At 44.0% G+C, this 27576-nt stretch overlaps 1 protein-coding gene across 1 annotated transcript in view; it reads right to left on the bottom strand.

Annotated features, from left to right (window-relative positions):
* LOC143962274 (adhesion G protein-coupled receptor E3-like) overlaps window positions 1-27576 on the bottom strand; it is a 315163-nt gene that overhangs the window by 73968 nt on the left and 213619 nt on the right. The window contains exons 7-8 of the mRNA XM_077471584.1: window positions 10673-10734; window positions 3488-3571 (exon numbers count right to left, since the gene is read on the bottom strand). Of these exons, the coding sequence (XP_077327710.1) occupies window positions 3488-3571; window positions 10673-10734 (146 nt within the window). The remainder of the gene's footprint in view (window positions 1-3487; window positions 3572-10672; window positions 10735-27576) is intronic.

The following is a 27576-nucleotide window of genomic DNA, read 5'->3' as shown; positions in this document are numbered from 1 at the left end:
TTTAGTATAGCAAGTCATTAGACATTAATAATCACAATATAAAGATATAATCATTTTAGTATGGAGACATAATTAGAACATTTCGACATGAAAGCACGTTCCTACCTCTCCAGCCCTATTCCAGCTCCAGGTCAAGTTCAATGGTGCAAAAAGAGGAAAATGGTCTTTCCCGGCGACTGGGAGGGGAATATTTCAAAGCACCGACTCGGATCCAAATATAATTGATATTGGCTGAGTATATAAGAATATGAAATATAAACATGATTTTTAATGACAAATGATGGGTTGCGAAGGTGTGAATGAAAAGGGGGCCACAAGGGGAAAGAGATGTGGAAAGAGTGAAGGAAGTGAATGAAAATAACCGTAGGGAAAAATATACTAGATATTAATCATCCAAAGATAGTGGATGAACCCTAGAATCTCTAGAGTCACTATCTTTGGATGATTAATATCTAGTATATTATATTATATTGTGATTATTAATGTCTAATGACTTGCTATACTAAACTAACATATCTCCAGACTTAGGTAATGTCCCGATGACGCTACGAAGCTAAACTAGTTGAGCAATTACCTTATTCGTCTCTACCAACTGTATTTTGAGATATTTTATTTGTATATTCCTGTATATTTTATTTGAATAAATTGTTTTTAATATGATTTAGTGTCTCGACACCAATCTATTGTGAAAAAATCTACATGTGCCCCGTAATAGTCCCTATGCTCACTTTTTTCTGTTGATGCCTCTAAGGCCGCGTACACACGCGGGGACTGTTCGCCCAACTTTGTCCGCTGAACAGTGTTTCGGCGGACAGTCCGCCCGTGTGTGGGCTTTCAGCGAACAGTTTCAGCGAACAGTCTGCTGAACAAAGTTTTTCGGAAATTCCGAAAAACTGTCCGCTGAAACTTGGTTTCAGCGAACAGTCCCCTCGTGTGTAGGCTTGTTCGTCAAACTAAGTTCCGCGCATGCTCAGAAAGGATTTACACGCCGAAAGTTGTAATGCAGTGTATAGGACGTCGTATTTTCCGTCCCGTCGTACGTGCCGTTCACGTCATCGCGCACGGTTTCAGCAAACTGTTCGTTCGTCGTGTGTGGGCAAGTCCGTCCATACTAATTTTGAGCGGACTGTTCGCTGAAACTGTTTGACGGACAAAGTTGAGCGAACAGTCCCCGCGTGTGTACGTGGCCTAATAGGAGACCAGAGATGTCAACACCTCCTTTTAACTTAACTTACTGGAATGAGGGTGCACACTTCTAGTTTTACAATTATAACATCCCCAAGCCATTCATTTCTATAAATATGACATGAGTGGAGCCCACGTTTGGCTTTTTGCACACTGCAAAGAGCTAAGCGAATAGGGGACTTAGATGTACACGATATCTGCAAATATTATGAGGCGACTGCCCTGCAATGGATATTGGACTGGCTTTATAGTGTTTCCACTAAATTATGGGTCCCTTTAGAAAAATTTCTAGCTGGTCACTACTTATCCCATGCGCCCCGGCTACCCGGCAACATAGAGGGTTGTCCGAGCTCACCTCTCCGACCAATACTTATGCCCTGCACTTGTGGGATATCTTAAATAAATTGGGTCAGTTAGCCCCTATAGTTTTCCCCCTAGCTCCCCTGGAAGGCTTCCCTTGGTTCACTCCATGGAAACACCTCTTCTTTTTTCACTCTTGGGCGGCAGATTGAGAGGTGTGGTAGATTTGTCCAAGATCAGGGCCTGCTATTGTTAGATGCCCTTAGACCTCAATATGCCCGTTTTCCCTTAGAAGACTGGCAATACAGGCAGCTCCAACATTTTGCTCGCAGTTTGCTCCAGGCCATTCGCTCACCCACCTCCACCACTCCTTTTGAGAAGTTTTGCATGGCCCCTACCGTGATCCCACATTTCATCTCAGTTTTGTATGAGATGTTGCAGGCTTCATCATTCAAAGTAAAGCCGATATATATAAGAGAGTGAGAGAGAGACCTGCAACACATGTTCACTGAGACACAACTTGATCATTTATATCACCTCACCCACTCTAGCTCTGTTGATACGAAAATGCAAAAAAATGGAATGCTATCCCGCCTCTCCAGCCTTGCTAGAATCTTGATACTTGCTGGAGGGAATGTGGACATTGGGATAAGTTCCTACACATTTGGTGGGAGTGCCCCAAACTACAACCCTACTGGCAAGACATCAGATCTCAAATAAAAGTAATTTTAGATGTTGATCTACCTGACTCCCCAATGGAGCTTTTGCCTCATGATGCCACCATCCCTCTTAACCATTATCGCAAGTCGGTATTACCCAACCTTTTAAATGTGGCTAGATGATTTATTCTTGTATACTGGAAGAGGACCCAAATTCCAAGCCGAGCAGACTGGATCTGCATGGTGAATGACATAATGGCAGCAGAGGAATGGATGGCGACATGCAAAGGCCACTACGATAAATTCTATAGTATTTGGGCCATATGGATTCACTATACTGGCAAGACCCTGCCAGACCCACTTGAACTTTGAGAGTTCCACTATTAGAGACGGCCTGATCTTATCCACTGAATTTTCTTTTGTTCTTTTGTGACGTAAGATAGAACTGATGTTATAATGGAGTGCTACATTTGGTATTCTTGCTCCTCGTCCTTATTCTCCCTTCCCTCTTCCATCTCACTCCCTGTCCTTTCTTTGTCTATGCCTACTCATTTGGCTGTCATTCCTTGTATTCAATGGCTAATATTTGGTCACAGTTGCTGAAAAGGTATGTAGATGGGTACGGAGCAGTATACTATTGGGTTCATATATACAGTATTGGTTATGTTGCTCTCCATGCTTCAGCATCCTCCATGTTGTATGAATCGGACTTTATGATCATTGCTTATTTGAGTTGGTTTATTCTTTTAAAATTTTTCTAACTGTTTTTTTTCATGCAATTTGCATATATAAATACAGATTATATAAAAAAAGGCAAGGGGGTTAGGAGGTCTGGCAGCGATATGGCTTCATAAGTGGGCAGGCTCCATAAATCAGTGGGATGGCAAGAGAACAGAAAAAACAGTCTGAGATGCATAGTACCACCACTAGTGGTTGTGGCACCCTAGGCCATAGCCTGGGGTGCCTAATCCAGAATTCCCCACTGTATATAAAAGTGTCTGTAAATAAAATTTCCTTCAACCAAAAACATTTTTTTTTCAGATAAAGGACCCCAGATAATCCAATAGGCACAATAATCTGTCTTCTGCTAAAGAATGCGTTTATCATTTTAAATAAGCTTAAATTGTTGCTCCTTTTGATGATCATCTCTACGTTATCTAAACTACTATTTTAACTAACACAAAAGCTTTTGTATGACCTTAATATGGTCTGCTAGCCAAACCACTAGAATACGAAGAAAAGTGCATAGAATTATTCACATTATTCCCGAAAAGGTGTTTTGCCTTTAAAATCCAACTCTGCATATCCCCCACAAACGCACACACACATACTATATGTTCCACCTCTTTAGTGATGTTCCTCTCATTGTTTTGGCAGGAAAAATCCAGAAAACGAAACACTACATCAAGCACAGAGCAAAATGTATCCTAAAAAACAAAAGATAAAAGTCAAAGCTGCCCTCCTCAATCACAGACAGGTAGAGATTAATACACAGTAGAGTTTTAAAAATTCAGCTGAAGTGCCAAACAGCTGCTATAAAATTAGCATAATCATCAGGTGTATTATACTATACCACTGTACAGTTTTGGACCCTTATCTACAAAAAGAAAATAGAATAACTTAAAGTGTTACCAAACCCATAACAGTAAAATTAATCTGTGTATGCAGTAAAGCATGCTTGTTATACTCACTGTGGAACCTAAGGGGTTAATCCTCTGCATTGTGTGTAAAGGCTGTGTGATCCTGTCTCTCTGACCCTCTTCTTCTTTAACTTACTCCAATCCATCTCGTGATAGAACACAGCATTAGGAGTCAGACTGCACATGCTCAGTTTGGTGTGTATTGCAAGACCGTTTTTATTTTTTCTTGGGAGAGTGCATGTAATCAGCACAGGGCCAATCAGCACTGTCCAGATAGAGGGTGGGGGAAAAGGAAAACTCCACCAACAATCTTTAGGGTCCTTGGATATCCGCTTGCTCAGTGGGGATCGTCGGAGCGTTCTCCGCTGAGCAGGAAGATGACATGTCCGTCTCTGCACACTGCGCAGGGACGGACCTGTCACAGCGCCGCTCTCCCCTATGGGAGATCGGGTGACGACGGACCGCAGGGTCCGTCGTCACCCGATCCGATGACGGATGGAAAAATAGCTTTTTCCTCCGTCACACTTTTTCAGATCGGAGCAGGTCGGATGTCAGCGGACATGTCACCGCTGACATCCGACGCTCCATAGACCTCTATGGAGCATCCATTCAGGTCCACCTTAAAAACTGACAGGCAAATCTGAACGGATCGGTAGTGTGAAAGGGGCCTAACTAGGAACTTATCGAAGTCACAAGACTGCTATACAGTATACTGCTGATGAAAAAGGGTATTTAGCAGTTTATATTTACTAAAATAATTGCATAATGTTCTTCTGTGTACTGTGAGAGACCAGATATAGTGATTGCAGGTTCTGGGTTTAGTAACACTTTAAGTTTGTTTACCAATACTACTTAAAGGGATGGAGATTATGGATTTTACTGTAATTTTAGACAAGCTAAAACGACATATTAGAAAAGTTCCAGTTAATGTTTCTAGAGTATATCTACTCAAGAACAGAAATGTTATGGATGCTTCAGTTTCTTTTTTCAGGTCAAGTACATGTTCTGAAAGTACAGAAAAATCCAATAATGTCCTCAGCACCAAATGTAAATCACATACAATATTATCAGCGTACCCAGCTACCTTCTGTGAGCTATAAAATAAATCCCCATTATGTAATAGAGGTGAGGAGAGTGGGAACTCAGGAAAGCAATTTCGGGTGACAACACTGCTCCAGTCCTCAATAGATACAGTACATTTATGCAGTGTTGTTGTCATAGTCAGAAAGTGTGTTCTTCTTACCAGGTGAAAAGGAAAAAAGTCTAAAAAAAAAAAAATCTTTTGCACCTGCCACATCAAATGACTGGTAAGCTGCTATATATTTTTTTTTTTCTTGGTTTAGGTACACTTTGAGCTTATTAGAAATCAGAATAAAACAATTTTACACCAAACTTTTATCAGCCCCGCATATTCCCCCCTCCCTAGATGACCTAACATGGCTCCAAAACATTCCTATCCCAACCCTCTCCACCACACAAATTGAGCAACTTAATGCCCCTATCACAGTCCCTGAAATTCTAGGCGTAATTAAATCCCTTAAAACAGGTTCCGCCCCAGGCCCTGATGGCTTCACCGCCTTGTATTACAAAAAATACTCTACACTTCTAGCCCCAAGAATGGCCCACCTCTTTAATTCAGTCCTATTAGGCAACCACTTCCCTAAAGAAATGTTGTTGGCCAACATGTCTCTAATCCCAAAACCGAATAGAAATCACAATTTGCCCCAAAACTATAGGCCCATTTCGGTCATGAACAATGATGTAAAAATCTTCAGTAGAATCTTAGCGGATAGACTGGCCAAATTTATCCCTTCCTTGATATCCCCCTTCCAGTCAGGGTTTATTCCACATCGTTTAATAACTGATAATATACGCTTAGTGACTGATATTATTCAGGATGCTAATCTATTTTCCCGCAAACTCCTTTTGCTAAGCCTAGACATACAGAAGGCGTTTGACAGTGTCTCTTGGGATTATATTGGCCCTCTTCTACCACGTATGGGCTTTCGAGGGGAGTTCCTAGTAGGCTTTCAGGCTCTTTATTGCAATCCTGAGGCCGCGTACACACGCGCGGACTGTTGGCCCAACTTTGTCCGTCCAACAGTTTGAGCGAACAGTCCGCTCAAACTTAGCATGGACGGACATGGCCACACACGACGGACGAACAGTTTGCTGAAACCGTGCGCGATGACGTGAACGGCACGTACGACGGGACGAAAAATACGACGTCCTATACACTGCAATGCAACCTTCCGACGTGGAAATCCTTTCTGAGCATGCGCGAGACTTAGTTGGCCGAACAAGCCTACACACGAGCGAACAGTCCGCTGAAACCTTGTTTCAGCGGACAGTTTTTTGGAATTTCCGTAAGACCTTGTTCGGCCAACTGTCCGCTGAAACTGTCCGCTGAAGCCCCACACACGAGCGGACTGTCCGCCCAAACACTGTTCAGCGGACAAGGTTGGGCGAACAGTCCGCGCGTGTGTACGCGGCCTAAGACCCGTATTAAACTCCCTGGTTGTTGCTCCGAGTTCTTCCCTATAGGTAGAGGCACAAGACAAGGGTGCCCCCTTTCCCCCTTAATTTTTGCCTTAGCTCTTGAACCCCTCGCTATTGCCCTTTTGAGAAACCCTGACGTCACCGGATACACTAAGGGTACGGCGACGTACAAATTCTGCATGTATGCGGATGACGTCTTGATGTTCTTAACTAATCCTCATATCCCGCTCCCCAACCTTTTTGGGATGCTGTCGAGTTTTGCGAAGGTCTCCGGGCTTTTTATCAATGTTTCCAAATCTGTCGCCCTCCCTGTGGGCTATTCTCCTACTGACCTGGCCTTCATTAAAAGTAATCACTCCTTTACATGGCAGGGGCGGATCCAGAGTCTAGTCTCGGGAGGGGCACTGCCAGAAAATAAGTTTGTTTTTTTGCGGGCAATTTATGAGGGAAATGGCTGGTGTTGGCGCTTCAATCATCATGGCACCATAGTTGTTATGGTGTCAGGATGATTGAAGAGCATTATTTATATTATTACACTGCAATATAAAATGAAATGGTTCAACTCACCTTAATGCAGAATCAGTGGGAGCCCTGAGCGTGTCACTTGCCATGTCATCTGCCACACGTTGCGGATTGTCCACCTGCCACGTCACGTGTCACACGTTGCGGATTGTCACTTGCCACATGTTGCAAATTGTCTTTTGCCACGTCACCTGCCACGTGTTGTGGATTGTCCACTTGCCACGTCACCTGCCAAACATTGCGGATTGTCCCTTGCCACGTCACCTGCCACACGTTGCGGATTGTCCACCTGCCACGTCACCTGCCACACGTTGCGGATTGTCCACCTGCCACGTCACCTGCTACATGTTGCGGATTGTCCACCTGCCACATGTTGTGAATTGTCACTTGCCACGTCACCTGCCACGCGTTGCGGATTGTCCCTTGCCACGTCACCTGCCACACGTTGCGGATTGTCCACCTGCCACGTCACCTGCCACACGTTGCGGATTGTCCACCTGCCACGTCACCTGCTACATGTTGCGGATTGTCCACCTGCCACATGTTGTGAATTGTCACTTGCCACGTCACCTGCCACGCGTTGCGGATTGTCCCTTGCCACGTCACCTGCCACACGTTGCGGATTGTCCACCTGCCACGTCATCTGCCACATGTTGTGAATTGTCACTTGCCACGTCACTTGCCACGTCACCTGCCACACTTTGCAGATTGTCACTTGCCACAAGTTGGGGGCGGAGAAGGAAGAATACTGGCGCTCAGCCACTTACAGTGGACGCTGGACATTTTAACAGTCTAAACTGTAAACTGCAGCAACAACTGTTCCCCTATTTGAGGCTTCAGCTCCTGTCACATCGGCTCTGAGACTTGAGTCCGACGTGACTCACTGACGTCACTCGTCTGAGACTCAAGTCTCAGTGTAACTGCGAGTGCGACTGTTCTCTCCCTGGCCGCTGTTACAGTGAGTCGCGTCGAGTGAGACTGGAGTCCGACGTGACTCACTGACGTCACTCGTTGCTAGACGCCAGGCGGCCTAGGCGTTAGCAACGAGTGCAGGGAAGAGGCTCCACCCACCTGTTCCTCCTGCTCCTGGTATTAGTCGAGTCTCTCTCTCTGCACCGCTGATCGTCTGATGTGAGAGAGACTCGGCAGAGGCAGCGACAGAGAATGGGAGACATGTAATATCAGTGCAGACAGTGCTACTATCTCGGGGGGGGCAATTGTCCCGTTGCCCCCCCCCTGGATCCGCCCCTGTTACATGGGCCACTTCACATCTGTCATATCTTGGGGTAAACCTGCCCGGAGACTTTTGTGAACTATTTAAGGTTAATTATCCCCCCGCTGATTTTGAAATTGAAACAAACACTCAAAAACTGGCTTCCCTTGCATATCCCCTTTATAGGTAGAATCACGGCCCTCAAAATGGTTATTCTCCCCAGACTGTTATATTTGTTTCGCTCCCTACCAATCAAACTTTCTAAATCCTTTCTAAACAACCTCCAATCCCATTTTAATAGATTTATCTGGAATGATAAGTCTCCCAGATTTGCTAAGATTGTCTTATACCGTTCTATGAGGCGTGGCGGTCTAGGTGTCCCCCAAATTTGGTTGTATTACCTAGCATGTAGATTCACACAGCAAGCACAATGGTCGATCCTTAACCCAAAAGTCCCCTGGGTATGATTTGAAAATGACTCGATAACTCCCTTTTACCTCCCTGGGCTTATGTGGTCTACTTACCAATCGCACACGACACTAAGTACAATGAATGGCATAGTAGCAGATGGTCTGCAGTTGTGGCACCGCTACAAAAACACGTACAATCTTACCTCTGAACGCTCTATGGGCGCCTCTTACTTGGGCGACCCGAAATTCCCCCCAGCATACCTTCACCCTGAGTCGTTCCAATTGTGGGTTCACTGCAAGCTTACCCAACTAAGGGATTTTGTGAAAGGTTCTGATTTTATCCCTTTCTTGACATTACAGACCCAGCACCAGATCCCTGACACTGAACTTTACAGATACCTGCAAATCCGTCACTTCTTCCTCTCCCATTACAGGATCCAGCACTCGGATCAGATTACCCTCTTTGAGGACCTATGTTTCAACTATCCACGCCAAAAGGGGCTGATTTCCCTGATTTACAAAGCCCTGGAAGGAGTGACGGATTCTCATACACTGAAATACAGGTCTCAGTGGGAAAGTGAACTGGAATTGGGAGCCGATGTTATAGATTGGGAGGAGGGTTGGAATAACATGTGTAAGTGTACCAGATCCCTAACCATTAGGGAAACAGCCATTAAGGTTACGACCAGATGGTATTACACCCCGGTTCGTTTACACAAAATGTTTGCTCATACTTCCCCTAACTGCTTTAGAGGCTGCAATCATCTGGGTACCTTCATCCACACCTTCTGGGACTGTGAGCGAATCTGCCCAGCCTGGCAGGAGGTGTTAAAAATCTTAGATAGACTAGCTGGTCGCGCATTATCCCTAACCTATCAGCACTGCCTTCTCTTCCAAACCCCTCCGGATGTTCCTAAACCTCTGGTCAGGCTGGTGCATTCTATTTGTGTATCTATGCTATGGACGATAGCACTACATTGGAAGTCCCAGTCGGTCCCGTTATCTCAGGTTCTCTCAAGAACAGATCAGGTGATGATTACGGAAAAGATATTTCATACACTGCATGACACGACTCATATATATGACCTGAAGTGGAATCCCTGGTTTCTATTTAGATTACAAACTTGACCACACCTCATGTCTCTGGTTATTTGCTTTTATTTTTCCCCTTTTTTTCTTACCTGGTTCTTTTTTTATGAAACATTACATAAATGTATACCATGACATCGCTTTTTCTTTTGGTTCTCTCACCAACTTTATAATGATGTAAGAGTTGTATCAATGTCACCGAGCACTGTATAGTACTTGAAGTTGTATAATTTGTCTACCAGTTTTTTGTACTCTTGCATTCTAACTCTTTACCATGTGGATGTCATCTTATTCTGTTGAGGACACTGTCTTCTGTTTATTGCTTTAATAAACTTTTTTGAAAACAAAAAAGAAATCAGAATAAAGAGTTGTGAAATATAATTTTCACTATTGGAACTCAAGTGGATAGCCAAAGAAAAGATTTTGTCACCAGAGCAGAAACAGTCAAATGTTGACTATAGTCAGATGTTCTTGGTTCTTGATGCTCTAGTTTCTGACTACAAATAGCATTTCTACCTGTATTTGGCAAAACGTATCAATTTTTTTTTTAACTATCAACAGAACTAATCTGCTTCCATTGCTGAGGTCAAGAATTTTTTTTCTCGACTGAGAACAAATTCATTCTTTTTAATTTTCTTTTATTTTACTTTGTTGTAGAACAGAGGTATTAAAAACGTATTAGACTAGGTAAATATGATGCTTCATTACCCTGTTTACATTTCTGAGTGGACTAAAATTCTGATATCGTAAAGCACTGTTGTATATGACTAGATAAGCCATAGTCCTCTTTCTACCAGCAGGGGGTGCTGCAGTTGGATTCTGAGATTGTAGCTTCAGGTTTTAGTAAAAAGAGAAACATACCCCGTTTCCCCGAAAATAAGACCTAGCGTGATTGTCGGTGATGGCTGCAATATAAGTCCTACCCCCAAATAATCCCTTTGAAAGGTCCTTGTAGGTCTTATTTTCAGGGTAGGGCTTATTTTCAGGGAAACAGGGTAGGGCTTATTTGAGGAGTAGGGCTTATATTGCAGCCATCACTGACAATGACGCTAGGTCTTATTTTCAGGGAAACAGGGTAGCTGCAATAAGAATCAAATCTGATGATTTTGTATTTATTATGGCATATTTACAAAAAAGATACAGAAATTTACACACCATTATAGTCTGGTTGGTGCAATGCTCCAGGAACACTCTTTCGGTAGCATTAGATGTACATTCTTCTCAGTTTATTGGTGAGAAAACAAAAATAAATAGTTAATGATTAATGATAGTTAATAATTCATTTTAATAACACAGTTCTGCTTTTTCAATAGTACAGAATGCTTCCACCTCAGTGTTACTATTATATACCTTCTTATTGCAGTACTAATATTTCTGAACATTGTTTAGTTCCAAAAAGTCTAAAATCACTAATTATGGCTAATTTTACCTTTCATGCAAATGGAGAATAGCTAATAATAACAAAAATAATAATAAAAAAAATAAAATTGTAGCTCTGGTATCCAGAAGCCTCTCACATAATATGTATTCTTCGTAATATAAAAGAACAGCACATACAATGTAGATAAAGTATTGCAAAGCTACATTTTGTAAGACCAGTCCCCTATAGGTATAAATGTATGTACATATACAGTATAAGAATAGAGATGTAGGGAACGCAATATATATATATATATATATATATATATATATATATATATTGTCCCCTCTCTCCCCTTTTGATTGACAGCAAGCAATGGGTGGATCCATAGCCAAATAACAGTCTGTTTTTGGCTGTAGAATTCAGCCACTACCTGCTATCAATTACAAGGTTGAGGGATATAATAGGGGGCTAGTGTCTCAGCTTCCCCATCAGGCTTTGCCCACTGTCAACTTCACTGATAGCTAGCTAGATCTATGCCAAGAGGATTTCACTGTAGTCATGAACAAATTTTTTTGGACCCAATGGCACAGTTCAATGCTGACTCGGAATGCAGAGAACATGTGCTTTCATGCCTACCCCTGCAAAGTCATTATTGGATCTGTTCACAGCCTTCAGAGTGAAGTATGGCCAAAGCTTTTTTGGCTAAACTTCTTCAATGGATCGCACTCCTGTGACCTGTTTTCAGACAACACCGGGCTAAAGCCTGCTGTCAGCTAACGTCAGCTGATGGCCGGAATACCCAAGATGCCTGGACTGGCAACTGGCTCAGCCTCTCAGTGATTCACTGAGAGGCTGAGCCAGAGTTGCTGGACCGTCAGCTTTGCAGTCCAGGGGTCAAATAGGCTTAAGGTTTTGGGGGGATGCAACACAAATTATTCAAGAACTTATTTCAGAGTGGAGGGTCTCAGATGGATCCAGGATGTTGTAATATAACTAAGTATAAAAAGAGAAAGTATACATGTGAAGTATCACCAGTACACCAATACACTGCGCTGTTAACATATGTCACTCATGAGACAATGGATAGAAAAAAAAGGCATCAGTGTGTTTCCGGGTCTGCACCTTCCGCTTGTGTTCCACGGGAACCGGAAGTAGCGGCACTATACTGAATGACGTAATTCCAGTATAGTGAACCAGTGCCGCTACTTCTGGTTCCCGTGGAACGCACATGGAAGGTGCGGACCTGGAAACCTTCTGATGCCTGTTTTTTCTATCCATTGTCTCGTGAGTGACATATGTTAACAGAGCAGTGTATTGGTGTACTGGCGGTACTTGAATATACCAAATAGATGGTTACAGAGTTTGCACTGTTGTTCCAACATAGAACGTCAGCACAGCTTAAATCAACAGTCAAATACAATAAACAGCATGCAGGTATGTTACTATGTAGACCTGGGAGCTCCCCTTATTTAAAGTCTAACGTGAGGCCTCACTTAATGTATTTCCTCCTTTATCTTCTTTCTTCGCTAGCTTAAATAGTTTCTTAAATAATTGTAATCCAAAGGGGGTAAGTAGAGAAAGTTAACTTAGAACACTCCAGGTGTAAGTCCAGAAACTTGTAATCACACTTAGATACCAAAGTGTAACGGGCCTTGGGCCTACTAAGTGTCAGTTGCTCAGTTGCACTTCCGTGGAACAACAGCTTCCAACAAGGACTATTAGTAAGTCTAAGTACGTGTAATAGATTAAACGGTGGTCCGCAAACCGCTCACCAATCGGATTAGAGTTCTGAGTAATGGCTTGTGTCCTACAGCTGCAGCTTGCTTCCGCTGACTAGGCCAGATGCTCCACGTCACTCCACCACCTGGATCCGGCTCTCCGCTGCTCCAACCAGTGTCTCCGATCCCCGTCGGTCTGATTACCAGCTCTTGGCTCTGTCCACTCACCCAGCAAACCAGTTTGCACTCCACAGTGACTATCTACCATGCGTCCGAGAACCTTACACACAGTTCCGCACAGGCAGGCAACGTGGATCCAAGAGACCTACAATGGCTGCTGCAGTCCCTTTTATACCCTCCCCACTCGCACTGCATATCAAAGTGTTCATGGGTAGGTCACGCAGACTCCTGGTTAAATGAGGTCAGATGACCAAAGTAAACACAGTCACTTCCTGTTATCTTTGAACACCATAAAAAAGAAAAATAGCTAAGGTCCAGTTCCAGTTTTTGGTCACTAGATGGCATCCAATACTAGTGAATACATTGTCTATAGATTTACATTGTATTTCACATTTATTGCATTAATACATCATTATATTCCTACTACATCAACTTTAAAAAAAGGGGTCATTTGGGGGGTATTTGTACTTTCCTGGCTTGTTTGGGTCACAAGAAATGAGGCCACCAGTATATCAGGTGTGATCGATTTTATTTTATTTTTTAATGATTTGCACCACAGCTTGTAGACTCTCTAACTTTCATACAGACCAAATAATATTCACTAATTTGAGTTATTGTTACCATAGATATGTAGCAGTATAAATTGTGGCCAAAATGTATGAAAAAAAATGTATAATTTGCTAAATTTTATCACAGAAACTAAGAAAAATGCATTTTTTTTCAAACTTTTCGGTCTATTTTCATTTATAGCGCAAAAAACAAACAAACCCAGAGGTGATCAAATACCGCCAAAAGAAAGCTCTATTTGTATGAAAGGATGTAAAATTCATTTGGGTACAGTATTACATGAGTAATTGTCATTCAAAGTGTGAGAGCACTGAAAGCTGGGGGGGGGGGGGGGTTAAGTGCCCAGTAGGCAAGTGGTTAACAGTGAGACACAGCAAACGATAAACATGACAACCCCAACAAGCAAAACCAAACCCCACACTGACAAGAAAGGTTGAACCTGAACAACTAACTACATACAGACCAAACTAGGGACAAGGATACAGGGAATGCAAGGTTGCAAGGAAGAGGGATCTCAACGGGGTACTCGAACAGAGGCAAGGCAGGGGGATGCAGGAACAAGATAGAAGGGATCCAGCTAGGCATCAGAAACAGGTAGCAAGGAAGGAATCAGAATTGTGACATGCCGGGGAAGGCAGGAGCAGCCTAGGTAGCCCCCACGGCAGCTGAACACTAATGTGACAGATTACTACAGCCTGCTGGCTTCTGGGAGACACCCACTGGTGGACACTGGAATGGCATCCAATGAATCCGGGAGCCACAGTGCCACCAGCAGGTGAGTCCTTTCCTGGGGGCACCTGATGAAGAGGAGGGGCCTGGAGCGCCAATGGGGGACCCCAGAAGAAGAAGATCGGGGCTGCTGTGTGCAAAACCATTACATAGAGCTGGTAAGTATAGGCAAGTTTGTTTTTTTATTTTATTTAAAAACCCAAGCTTTATAACCACTTTAACCTTTTATTTAATACATTTAAAGTACTACACTATGAGAGGCTCCTTTATCTCCCTCTTCATGTTACTGCGCTGCTTATAGAGTCTCTTAAAGGAGTGCCAATAAATGTAGGCTGGTATCCATTTATCCATGCGTATTGGATTCTCTATTAGATGGAACAGAGAGCTGAACTCCACGGCTTGGTTTGAGATACTGCAAGTTGGGGATCTATAAAGTTTTTTGTGACTTCCTTTGAACAAAAAGGGATCATAGATCTCTGAGGAGTGTGCTGTGTACCTATCTGGTGGAGAGGAAGACCACGGTTTCCTTTTTTGGTGTCACATTGTACTACTTTTGGAGTTTTTTTGCACTGAGCAATTTAATTTTACTTTTCTTATGGACTTTTTAGTTGTATGTTTATGCATGTTTTGATGACACCTTAGTTTATTGTGGGGGGTTATGAGAGCACATTTTATTTCAACTGAATGAGCCAGCTGGAGATGAGTCACTAGTAGCATGCTGGTGTGCTGAATTCCTAAAAACCAGGAGTCCTGGGGTGGAACTGTCACATTTAGCTCCAGGGGTAATAATAAAATGTTTCAATTCAAACTTTGTACATTTGTTGAATACTGAGTGTCTATTCCACAAGATTAAAAAAAAAAGTTTTTTCTTTGTGAATTGACTTTAACCACTTAAGCCCCGGACCAATTTGCAGCCAAAGGACCAGGCCCCTTTTTGTGATTCGGCACTGTGTTGCTTTAACAATTGCGCGACGTGGCTCAAACAAAATTGGCATCCTTTTTTTCCCACAAATAGAGCTTTCTTTTGGTGGTATTTGATCACCTCTGCGGTTTTTATTTTTTGTGCTATAAACAAAAATAGAGCGACAATTTTAAAAAAATTCTATATTTTTTACTGTTTGCTATAATAAATAACCCCCAAAAAGATATAAAAAATATTTTTTTTCCTCAGTTTAGGCCGATACGTATACTTCTACACATTTTTGGTAAAAAAAAAATCGCAATTAGTGATTATTTATTGGTTTGCGCAAAAGTTATAGCGTTTACAAAATAGGGGATAGTTTTATAACATTTTTATGAATATTTTTTTTTTTTACTAGTAATGGTGGCAATCAGCGATTTTTATTGTGACTGCTACATTATGGTGGACACATCGGACATTTTTGACACATTTTTGGGACCATTGCCATTTATACAGCTATTTAAATGCACTGATTCCTGTGTAAATGACACTGGCAGTGAAGGAGTTAACCACTAGGGGGTGGGGAGGGGTTAAGAGTGTGTGTGTTTTTTTTAAATGAAGGGGGGCGAAGCTTGGCATCTGACGTCACTCATCGTCTTTCCCTCTAACAGGGAACAGACAATCAGTGACAGGCTCAGTAGGAAGCACAAGGAGAGGTTTGTTTACACAGACCTCTCCTCGTTCTTCAGCTCTCTGACCCGATTGTGGGACACCAGCGGCGATTGGGTCCACTGGTCCCGTGGGCAAGGTCACAGAGCTTAGGACTGGGTCGCGAGCACGCTCGCAATCCACGGCTGGCCACTTAAAGAGCAACGTGCCTGTATGTGCTTGTGCCCAGCCGTGCCATTCTGCCGATGTAAATGTGCAGGAGGCGCTCCTTAAGGGGTTAATGATGTATTGCCCTGGGGTTTTGTCAAGAAGCTCTTCACCAAATTCCTTGTCAGTGGTAGCTATCATAGTTGAATTGTTAGAGATCCATTAATTTCTCCCTAAGTTTGGCCTTGTTGTACTTTTCTCTTCTACCACTAGGTGACCGGGCACTTGGTGGTACTGAGAAGGTTAACTCAAGGTCAGGTTATGGGTATATGGGAAAACCCTTGGCCTGCTTGGAGAGCCTGTATATTTGGGTGGAGTCAGGTGATCTATGTTCTGTGCCACTGGACCTCCGTCTGAGTAGATGTATGTTGTCTGCCCCAGGCTGCTAGGCCGGAGATTGGGCCTATCCCGGGGGATATCTGGCTGCCAGGCTGTGTGAGGGCCTATCGAGAAGTAAGAGGGCAGCGAAGGGCTGGGACTGCGGCTTGCCGTCCAACCAAAAGTGATGGTTCTGCCGGCTGGAGAACCAGTCGTGGTCAGAGGTAGAAGACAAGCTGTCGCCACCAAGGAACCAACCACCTTTACCAGGGACCACAGTGAGTAACTGAAGCATATACTGGAGCAGTATTCTCACTGCACAGGCACGGAGGAGAATCTGGAAACTTCCAATGGTGATTAAGTCAGGGACCCAACCAGCAGAGGTGACACTTGCAGAGCAGCCTTGTGTGTCAAGTTAGGGACCAAGTTGGTCAGCAGGGGTGAGGCTTGAAGGTATCGAAGTGCCAAGCTAGGGACCCAGCAGGGAAGCGTGGGTGACGCTTGAGGGAGATACCACCGCAAAAGCATTGAGGAGCTCAGGGATTCAGAGTTAGTGAATTGGAGGGTCTCGTGAGAGACCATGGGCTCAAGGGGCTGAAGAACTACAAGTAGAATTTGTAGTAAAGCTGAGAGAACTGTTACGTTTGAATTAGGAACTGTTAAGTACTGTAGCCATAGGGGACAGCAAACTTGCAATAGGGGGACAGCAAGCTTGAGGGAGATACCACCGCAAAAGCCTTGAGGAGCTCAGGGTTCAGAGTTAGTGAATCAGAGGGTACCGTGAGAGACCAGGAGCTCAAGGGGCTGAAGAACTACAAGTAGAAGTTGTAGTAAAGCTGAGAGAACTGTTGCGTTTGAATTAGGAACTGTTAAGTACTTTAGCCATAGGGGACAGCAAACTTGCACATGCAGAAGTGGCACCTTGCAGGGGCTTTTCCCTGTATGGCTGTCCTCCTATTGAAGCCAGGGAGTCTGCCTATTGAATTTGCCACTACTTAAGGGTGTCCTGACCTTAACCCTCTTTCCCTTGCAAACTATAAAAGGACTGTTAAAAGAAATAAAACCTCTTTTGCATCCAAGAAGTGTCTGGCGCCCAATGACTTTTACCACCTTTGCACCCACTATGCCTCACAACCGACTACATATTGAAGGATGTCAGCGGTCTGTGGCCTCAAAGGTTATCATTACACTGGAAGAGGTTAGAGATTCTACAATATAATATCACCCTTCTAGCAGTGGCGGCTGTATATAGGGGGTGCACGGGCGCTCCCCCAACAGTCTCAAAAAAAGGCCCTTTAAAAAAAAATATAGAAAAAAATGTCCTTTAAGTGTGTTCGGGTGCCAGACACAGTGCACTATGGGAAGCGCCACAACTATGCAATCATGAGATTGCAGACGAGACGCTTCATTTGCAGGGTGTTGAATTGGCTTGTGGCACAATGTATCCCGCTGGACAACTATGGGCAGCCGGGTGCTTTGTTCTCAAAGTTAAGAAGATGTCACTTCCGGTTTCCCTTTGCCAGTGGTAAACCGGAAGAGACGTCACAAGCTCCATGGAATGCACGACCCGAGTGGAGCTCTGGACACTGTGTGTGTCTCTTGGTCTCCGGTGCCCCTGCTTTGCCCTGGTCATGATAGGATTTAGGAGATGATGAAGAGTAGAAGTGACCCCCCTATCTGCTCTCTGTGCTGGATCTATGAGCGATGTTGCTGCTGCTTCCAGGGGGGAGGCGAGCAGGCACGGAGGCGGGGGGGTCTCAGCTTCTTTTCCGGGGGATCCGGTCTTCTTCTCTAGGAGGATCCTGTCTTCTTCTTTAGGGGGGTCCCAGCTGCTTCTATGGGCTCTGGATGTTGCAATATTCTCTTATCAGTCACTGCATAATTCCGGTGTATAGCAGATATCTGTTGTGTGGATGTTGGGGTGTGTATGGCGATGTTCTAGATTGATGCCCCGTTTTGGTTGTCAGCAACAGTAAGAAATAGTAAAGGGGTTCCCAAAATCAATCTTGGCTTATGGACAGCTACATCACGGTCCAGCCGCTGGGGAACTACATGTCCCAGCATACCCTGGTATAGCTCATGACTGGCAGGACATGCTGAGCCTTCTACTTCCTCCTCAGCCAGATGTGGACAGGTTGTCGTGTGTCTTTTACAAACAATTGCAGAGACTTTTTTCAGGCTACAGAATGCAGACAGGTGTGATTTACAGTGTGCAGAATGTAGACATGTGCTATTTACAATGTGTTGAATGCAGACATGTCCTATTTACAATGTGCAGAATGCAGACATGTGCGAATTACAATGTGCAGAATTTAGACATGTGCTATTTACAGGGTGCAGAATGTAGACATAATCACCTGATAAATGCCTATTTAGAGTCCTTTATTTCTAACAGTGTAATTTTTTAGCTTGTTTGCGCCGATCTGTGAGGCTGAGATATTTACTCTGTTCTGTGATGCTGGGGCTGTATACTCTGTCCTGTGATGCTGGGGCTGTATACTCTGTCCTGTGATACTGGGACTGTATACTCCTGATACTATGGGTGGAAGCAAGTGGAATACAGGGGACGGAGTGGGTGGATTCTATAAGGGGTAACTTATGAGAAGTTGAAGGGGTCAAAAAGGAAAGACAGGGTCTGGTGCCCCCATCCTAAATCTTCACCAGCCGCCACTGCTTTTTATGTGAAATTTACCACAGGTAATACAGAATGTAACTATAGTGAATTGACATTTCAAATAACACACAAATATTGCATGCAATAAATATTAGTAAATTGACCCCTGTATGCTGTCTTTCATGTAAGTTGCTGGTTTCTACGGTTTTTAATAGCACAAACATTATGCTTGTACAAAAAATATTTATCAGGGCTGTTCCTTCCTAGTTTTACATATTGTATTTTTTATGTGTAGTATTTCACTTGCATACTGCATTGCACTATTTTCCTTATCTAATGATCCTACTTTATGCAACAGTTGTTTGTTCCATTTTTCCTTTTACTATAAAAGTGGAGGAAATGTCTGCTTTAACATAGAAGTAAACTATCACAAAAGAATACTTTTTAAGAGCGTTGTAAGTAAAACAGAATATTTTGTTCATACTTTCTCTCCCAGCAATGTGCATATCTAGAAGACCTGTGGATATGTGTTTGCTCCGGGGTCTGTGTACCATCAAAGTATTACCACTGTGACTATGAGAGAATGTGCTAGAGAAATGTGCATCGGCACAGTTGGGAGCACACTGGAAAAAAGGTGACAACACTCAGTCTGAATTATGTTGAAAAGTGTTGTCACTCTGAGAAAAAAGTTATTGTCGAAACACCTTGCTGATAAGAATTTCAGTTTCTTTAAAAAATGTCTTTCACAAATATTTATTACATCAATCCACACATACAACTTAAGAAAGACTAACTACTGACCTCTGAACTCTGCATTGCTTACTCCTAGCCTCTCCGAAATTTACATTATTTACCACTGGCCCATAAACCCTATTGGGGATATTTACTAATACTGGAGCACTCAGAATCTGGTACAGCTATGCATAGTAGTCAATCAGCTTCTAACATCAGCTTGATCATTTAAGTTTTGACAATAAAATCTAGAAGCTGATTGGTTTCTATGCAGAGCTGCACCAGATTTTTGCACTCTAGTTTAGTAATTACCTGCTACTGTCCCCTGTGCAAGAATGTTCCTCAAAATGTGGGGATTTTAATGGACCATAAACAGTTGTTGGACTCGTAAAAATTACAAATTTATTCATAACACATACTGTAGAACACATGATAAACAGATAATAAAAAAATCAGACACATGATAAAAGGAACAGCATAGGACCAGCTACTGGAATGGCCCAAATCAACTCTCGAGAAGACAGAGTCCAATGCGTTTCGACATACACAGTGAACTTCTTCAGGGACTGAAGAATGAAGATTGATATCTAATATTCTTGTATCTCAGGGGCGTTTTCTGGATGAATAGCAAAGTCTTTGTGTAATATGTCAGTGTCCTCTCTCCGCTGTGTAAAGGAGAAATGTGTCTGTCTTTATCCAAGGCAGCATCTCCACCATACTTTTAGGTATTTGTTTTATATTAGAAATTGTAGAATCCTCAGTTTGTTCAATAAAAGTTATTTTATTCTTCATATATAAGCAGACAAGACTTACATAATGAAATCTGGCAATATATGGCATGGTGATGGCTTCAGAACGAGGAATATCAGATGTTACATTCTCCAAAGTGTAGGATTCCTTCCCTCTCTTCCCACCTCTCTTCCCCACTACTATTCAACCCTCTTCAAATTCTTGTACTGTTTCATAATGGTATGTCAGCATTTCCTAGTAACACCCATGTTTGCATACATGCTTTATTTGGCTACAGTCTACAGATAAGTTGCCTAACTCCACCCATTGTCCTGACATAGTAACTCAGAATAGAAGTACCCACACAGCAAAATGACTTCTCTCTGTCCTCCGTCCTGTAACCTTCAGAGACTAACACTAATTACACTAATTACATTCTAACATTCATGTGTTTCATATATTTTTCAGAAACTTTTATCACTTAAAATATTAATCAACTCAAAATCTTCTAACAATTCCCCCTCAATGCACTAAAATCAACAAACAAAATAAGTGCATTCATCTTAAATAATAAATGTCTCTGATCCTCTTTTTTCAATGCAAACAATAAAATAAACATTAATACAATTTAGTGTGTCCGATATTGTACATAAGCATTTTCCAAAATTCTGAGATATTCTCATGAAAAATATTTAATTATTTCATTCCATTGAGAAAATATAAATTATTATATTATTTATTAATTTTAATTAATTCTCCATCTAAATCATGTAATATTAAAGATGTTCTTCCTTCAATTTCATAAATGTATTTAACTTCTTGTGAAACTCTTATAACCTTCATCATATCTTATAACTATTTTAATATAAAGGAGAAATAAATATCTTTGAAATATCAAATTATATTGCTTTGTAATATAAATTATTAATTAATAAATAAAATCTCTTCCATTCCTGGAAATTTCAATAAACAAAATAACTTATACAATATACGTTTCTATACATTATCCTTGACACTGAACAATATATAATATTGTAAACATAATAAGTAATCTACTCGTCTGTAGATACATAAAAAATATAACTTTCCCATTATTTGATATTGTTATATTTTTTATATATTCTATCTATTGCTTTTTATTTTTCTATTTATTTATCTATAATTTTCTTTAAATTTAGAATTGAAAGACATATCTATAAAAGAAAATTAAAACAAGTATCAAATTCTTATAAAAACAATGTTTTCCTAAATAAATTTCATTATTTAATGTAAACCATTCTAGACTGATAATCCTTTCTGTGTTTACCCATTTTATTCTTTTTTTTTTTTTTTTTTTTTCAAATTCTTTATTTTCAAAATAACAATACAGTAGCTGTAAACATACTTGGTTACAAAGGGCAGAACTTGTAATTACAATGTCTGTGCATCTCGACTTCCAGAGCACGTGAAAATTAAAACATTTTACGTCCCTGGGTCGAAACTACTGTGCTCCCATTCTGGGATAACAGTCTCGTGAATATGAAGCTCCTTATGTCCCTTGTGTTGGTACTTTTGGTTCATTAGCAAGTATGGGGTGAAATTTGATGTCGACTCATGAGTCAACATTCCTTTAAAGGGATAGATAGAGAAAGAAATGTGAGGGTAAAGTAAGCTAAAGAGGGGGAAAGAGGAAGGGAAGGGGGAAGGGGTAGACTCCAGCAGGAAGGGTAGGCCCAGAGGGTAAGAAGGATGGGGAGTAGAGGTGGGATTCGCCCATCCTCCAGCCCCCCATCTGTGTCGCCACACCCAATTAGGGGTCCCTGAGCCCTCTTATTTATGTTGTCAACCTCGCATATTCCTCTGAGTAGTAGAATTGCAGCCAATAGTACCATTTTTTGAGGAACTGCTCCCTGAGGCACGTCTGTGGCCACGAGGTCCTCCATAGTCTGCATTTCCACTACTCGCTTCAACCACACCGCCACACTCGGAGGCTCCGTCTGTTTCCAGAAAAGGGGGATGCAGCTTTTTGCTGTCGTGATCAGTGCTGGGAGGATGGACCTTCTGTACGTTTTGCTTGGTATGTCATGGTGGTGTATTAAAAAGAGCTCAGGGGTCTTGGGTAGTTTCCTGTCTGTAAACTTTTGTATAATGCGATGTATCTCTGTCCAGTATGGTGTCAGAAGCCTGCAGGACCAAAAGATGTGAAGGAGGCTGCCTGCCTCTTCTCCACATCTCCAACAGCGGTCCGAGCTCTGGGGGAACATGGCGTGTATTCTGACTGGGGTATAGTACCAGCATGACAAGATTTTGTATCCTGCCTCCTGTTGATTGGCACTCATCGATGTTTTGTACGTGAAGAGAAGTATTCTCTCCACTTGCCTCTCGGTCAGCTGTATTCCCAGGTCCCGTTCCCATTTAGCTATATAAGGAAGTCTAAATTCCTTGGGGGGTGTGACCAAGATTTGATAAGCTAGCGATATCGTGTGCCTAATCGGCTCCAGTTCCGAGCAAAGAAGCTCGAAGGGTGTAAGGTTTCTCAAAAATAGCTGCGGTTGGGGTTGCGCTCTAATAAAGTGTGCTAGTTGTATTTTCTGCCAAAAGGGGAGGTCTTCCAAAAGAGGGTCTTGTATTATGTCATCTCTAGACATCCACCTGCCGCCTCTGATGAATTGGCGTAGTAGATGTCTATCTTTATCTCTGAGAATCTGAAACCTGGTATCTGTCAATCCCAGTTTAAAGTCTGGGTTCACTATTATTGGGGTCAATGGTGAGGGCAGTGATGCAATCGATTGCTCTCGGTAGGTTTTTTGAGCCAGTCTCAAGGTCTCGCCCACCGTAGGGTGTTTTGTCACTTGGTCTGGGAGGCATTTCTGGCACCAGGGCAGCCCCACCAGGGTTGCCCCTGTCAGGTATTGTTCTATTTGGATCCACTGCTTGAGCATCTCGTGTCGACACCAGTCAATGATCCTTTTCAGGTGGCACACTGTGCGATATAATGAGACATCCGGAAAAGCCATTCCCCCCAGCGCTTTTGGTAAACGCAGGATGGACTGTGCCAAGCGTGGATGCCTACCTGCCCAGATGAACATAGTCAATGCTCTGTTTGTTGCTCTGAGGAAGGTATTTGGGATCCTAACCGGGAGGGCTTGAAGGTGGCATAGTATTCTGGGCATAATGTTCATTTTTATTATATTACACCTCCCGAACCACGAGAACATGCCTTGTTGCCACCTCTGAAGGTCCTTTTTAATGTCTTGCAGTAGGGGAGGGAAGTTGATGGAGAAGATGTCCTCCAGTTTGTTGGGCAGTCGGATGCCCAGGTACTTAATGTGAGAACTTGCCCACTTAAAAGGAAAATCCTCTCGTAGCAAGGAGTACAAGGAGGCTGGCAGTGAAACGTTTAATGCTTCTAATTTCTGGAAGTTGACCTTAAAAAAGGACAATGCTCCATACTTCATCAATTCCGACATTAAGTTGGGCACTGAGATCAGGGGATTAGATACGAAGAAGAGCAGGTCATCAGCGAAAGCTGCTACTTTGGGAGAGAGGGAACCACTCAGTTTAATGCCGGTTATGTTGGGATTATCCCTCACCGTGCACAAGAAGGGTTCTAAAGAGAGGATGAAGATCAGCGGGGACAAGGGGCAACCCTGCCTCGTACCATTGGTTATGTCAAAGGCAGAGGAGTGCCGCCCGTTGACCTTCACCTGGGCAGAAGGTTTGGAGTAGATGGCCTGGACCCAATTTAGCATTCTCTGTCCCAATCCTATGTGGCGGAGGGTTTCCATTAAAAAAGGCCAGTGAACCCTATCGAACGCCTTCTCTGCGTCGGTTGAGAGCAGTAACATCGGGATATTCAGTGTTTTAGCAGCGTAGATCAGATTAATGGCTTTCGTAGTATTGTCTCTCACCTCTCTTGATGTCACAAACCCAACCTGGTCGGAGTGTACTAGTGATGGGATCCATTCCGAAAGCCTCATTGGTAAAAGCTTTGTGAAGATCTTCAAGTCGACATTCAGAAGGGATATCGGCCTTTAGTTTTGGCACAGTAGGGGGTCTTTGTCCTCCTTGGGTATTACAGAAATAAAGACCCTCAATGAGTCCACCGGGGGGTTTGCTCCCTCACCAGCCTCATTGTAAGCAGCTAAGAAATGAGGTATCAGAATGTCGCCAAAGGTTCTGTAATACGCCAACGAGTATCCGTCCTAGCCCTGGGCTTTGCCAGTTTGCATTCTTGCTATTGCTAGGGTCACCTCGTCCTCCGATAGCGGAACCTCTAATACCCCTAAGGCTTCTTCCACCAATTGCGGGTGGCCCGACTTCTGGATATAGTCCCGTATTGCCTCTCTTTCTAGGGATTGCCCTCTGGCAGAGTGTTGTCGCGGTAAGTTGTAGAGGGAGGTATAGTATGTGCAAAACTGGTCTGCAATCTCTTCGGTGGTGCGAACCTTAGTTCCCCCCCCTTCCTAAGTTCTGGAATGAAGGTTTGTGCCCGTTGGGCCCTCAGGGCCCTTGCCAGCAGTTTGCCACATTTATTGCTGTGTTCGTAAAATGTGTGTCTACATTTTGCTATGACTGCTTTAGCCCTAAACAGTGCCAAAGTTTTCAGTTGATTCCTTAAGCCCGTAAGGTCCTGTCGCACCTGCGTGGCCAAAGATTGTTTATGTACTGCCTCCAGTGTCCTGATCCTACTCAAAGGGTCGGAAGTCTGCTGGGCCCTTGCTTTCTTGAGACGGGTGCCTATTTTTATGAGGACACCCCTAATGGTGCATTTGTGGGCCTCCCAGACTATCAGTGGCGAACTGCCCATGTCCGTGTTTGAGGTGAAGAAGTTTTTCAACTCCCTGGAGATCTCCTCCGCTACCTCGGGGGACTGGATCAAACTTTTGTTGAGCTTCCATTGCCATTGTTTGCTAACTGGGTCAAGAATTTCTATGTCCATAAACACTGGGGCGTGGTCTGAGAAGGTTATAGGCCCTATGGAGGCTGATTTCACTCTGGCGAGCAGTAACTGGGGTAGCATCCATAGATCGATCCTAGTGTAAGAATCGTGGGGATGGGAATAGGAGGAGTAGTCCCTCTGGGTGGGGTTCAGTACCCTCCAAACATCAACCAAGTGGAAGGCATGGAAGTTCCTCTTAAGACGTTTGAGGGCTGAGTATGAAACCTGGGACACTTGCCTGGAAGAGTGCAAGGAAGGGTCTAGAGTAAAGTTAAGGTTTCCCCCAGGACCATCGCCCCCTCCGAGAATTCCTGCAGTCTAGTCAGTGTGGGTTCGAGGAAACCTATCTGTCCCGTGTTGGGGAAATATAAGTTGACCAAAGTCACCATGGTGTCACCCAGAGTTCCTTTGACAAACAGGGCCCTTCTCTCCCCATCACTCCACTGGTCATGCAGTTTCCAGGGCACCGTGGCCCAGATCAGTATGCTAACCCCCTTGGACTTGGACTCAGAGGAGCAGCTGTGGAAGACGGTCGGGAAGTACCGGTCGTGGAGTTTTGGCATTTTGTCAGCTCGAAAGTGGGTCTCCTGGATAAAACATATATGTGCTTTGGAATGTCTCAGGTTGGATAAGACCATGGAACCTTTTTCCGGGGTGTTGAGACCGTTTACGTTAATGGACATAAATCGGAGATCGTTTTTGGGCCCCATGTGGACTGGGCTGGAGGATGGGGATCTGGGGCAACGAGAGTGGGGGGGGGTGTGGAGGGGGGGATAGTAGAGAGGGGTTACTAGATTTTGCTGTAGGGAGTACAACAGGGAAAGGAAGAGGGAGGTAGCAGAGAAGAAGTAGGGGGGGAAAGAGATAGAAAGAAGCAGAAAAGTGGTCAAACGGGCTTTGAGATGTCAGTGAGCCCTGTTACCTAAAACGCCCACGGCGTTTGCGAGACTATATCTTGATACACTCTTAGGGCTCTCAAACAGAGCCCCAGAGGGGTGTCGTCCTATTAGGGTGAGTGACTGGGCACAATGGGGGTCAGGAGCTCCCTACCCAGACCCATAGCATTAATTAAACTATGCATAAAACACCAGCACAACAACAAATTAATTTCCTAAGCAAAAAAGGCCAAACCAGCCTCTACCGCATCAACCCATATGTTAGGCAGAGGACATAACTTGTGTGCCTTCCGAAGGACCCATAGCGCCCACCAAACATCCACCACCGTTAACTGTGAGTCTCTGGTAAATAGAGCCTCGAAGGAATTCTCCGTAAGGTCATCTCAGCGTGGATGCGTGGCAGGCGGCCGGCATCCTCCCAGCCAGCATCAGAAATAAGCAGCAAGACAGTAATTGTTAAGGGCACAGGTATAGCCATGTTATAGTGGCAAAACAAATATTATTTCATAGATAGTACCCTTATGCAAGTTTATAACATTCCTGTGCATTCCCCTAAAGTGTCACACATATCACAGCCCGGAGCCAACCATCCCACTCACGCATCCAGCCAACCAATCACTGCTTAAACCACCCGGAGGGCCCACTGCCCATGGCAGCGTGAGCAGGGGGGCTCCCCAAAGAAGCGTTTCTCCCCAGGCTCCGACAGCTGTACCAGATGGCGCCTAGCACAGGGCTACTCAACCCAACACTCTGACATAGGCTCCACTCCCCCCCACCATCCCGCCCCCGCCCCCTCCAGGCGCTGATAGCCAGCAATAACGCATATGTCCTGTGTTCCCTGATCATGTCGAGTCAAGGTTTGCTAGCCCACATGTGGGCTCCCTGCGGGCCCCCTTTTAATTTACAACTCATGTCTGTGTCGTCACATGGATTGGGGAGCCCACTGCAGGACTGTTCTCCTCCGAGTGCCACGGTCTCCCCGGGTGGTTCAGTCCCCTTTTCACGGAATGGCCGGCCCGGGTGTCCTCGGGGTGGCCCCCCCTCTACCCGGCCTGAGATGATAGGAGAATCCCCCCCCAAGAGCACCCCGGCCACGGGAGAGGAGGGGACGACTCAGGGCTGGCGCTGTTCGCCTTTCCTCCCACCTGGTCCGGCAGTGTTGTGGGGGAGAGGATACTGAAAGCAAAGGAGGCGGGGCACCCAGGAGGGGAAAAAGCCATCCAAGATGTGCACACAGGGGAAATCATTATCTAGGTCCCAATGCTTGCAGTAGGTACTATCAGTCTCAACATAGCAGCGGCCTGTGTCCCCAACTCACGTATAGTGGGCTGTCCGTCTTACTGCTCCTGATCGCCTCTCCCGATCGGGGTAGGCTCCCTCTGCCTGCATCTCGAAGATCACCGGGGCAAACCCCTTAAAGCGCCCTGGTGGGCCGGACGGGGATCTCTGCTCGATAGAGGGCTCAGCCAGTCTCGCAGCGGGAACGGTTCCATCCCGAGGAATCTGAATAGCTCA

The sequence above is a fragment of the Lithobates pipiens genome, unplaced genomic scaffold (assembly GCF_037356315.1).
Source record: "Lithobates pipiens isolate NorthernLeopardFrog02 unplaced genomic scaffold, aLitPip1_a1.2 Scaffold_8, whole genome shotgun sequence".
NCBI classification, from domain to species: Eukaryota; Metazoa; Chordata; class Amphibia; order Anura; family Ranidae; genus Lithobates; species Lithobates pipiens.
Note: the sequence above shows the minus strand (reverse complement) of the source record. Positions and strands in the feature narration are given on the sequence as shown.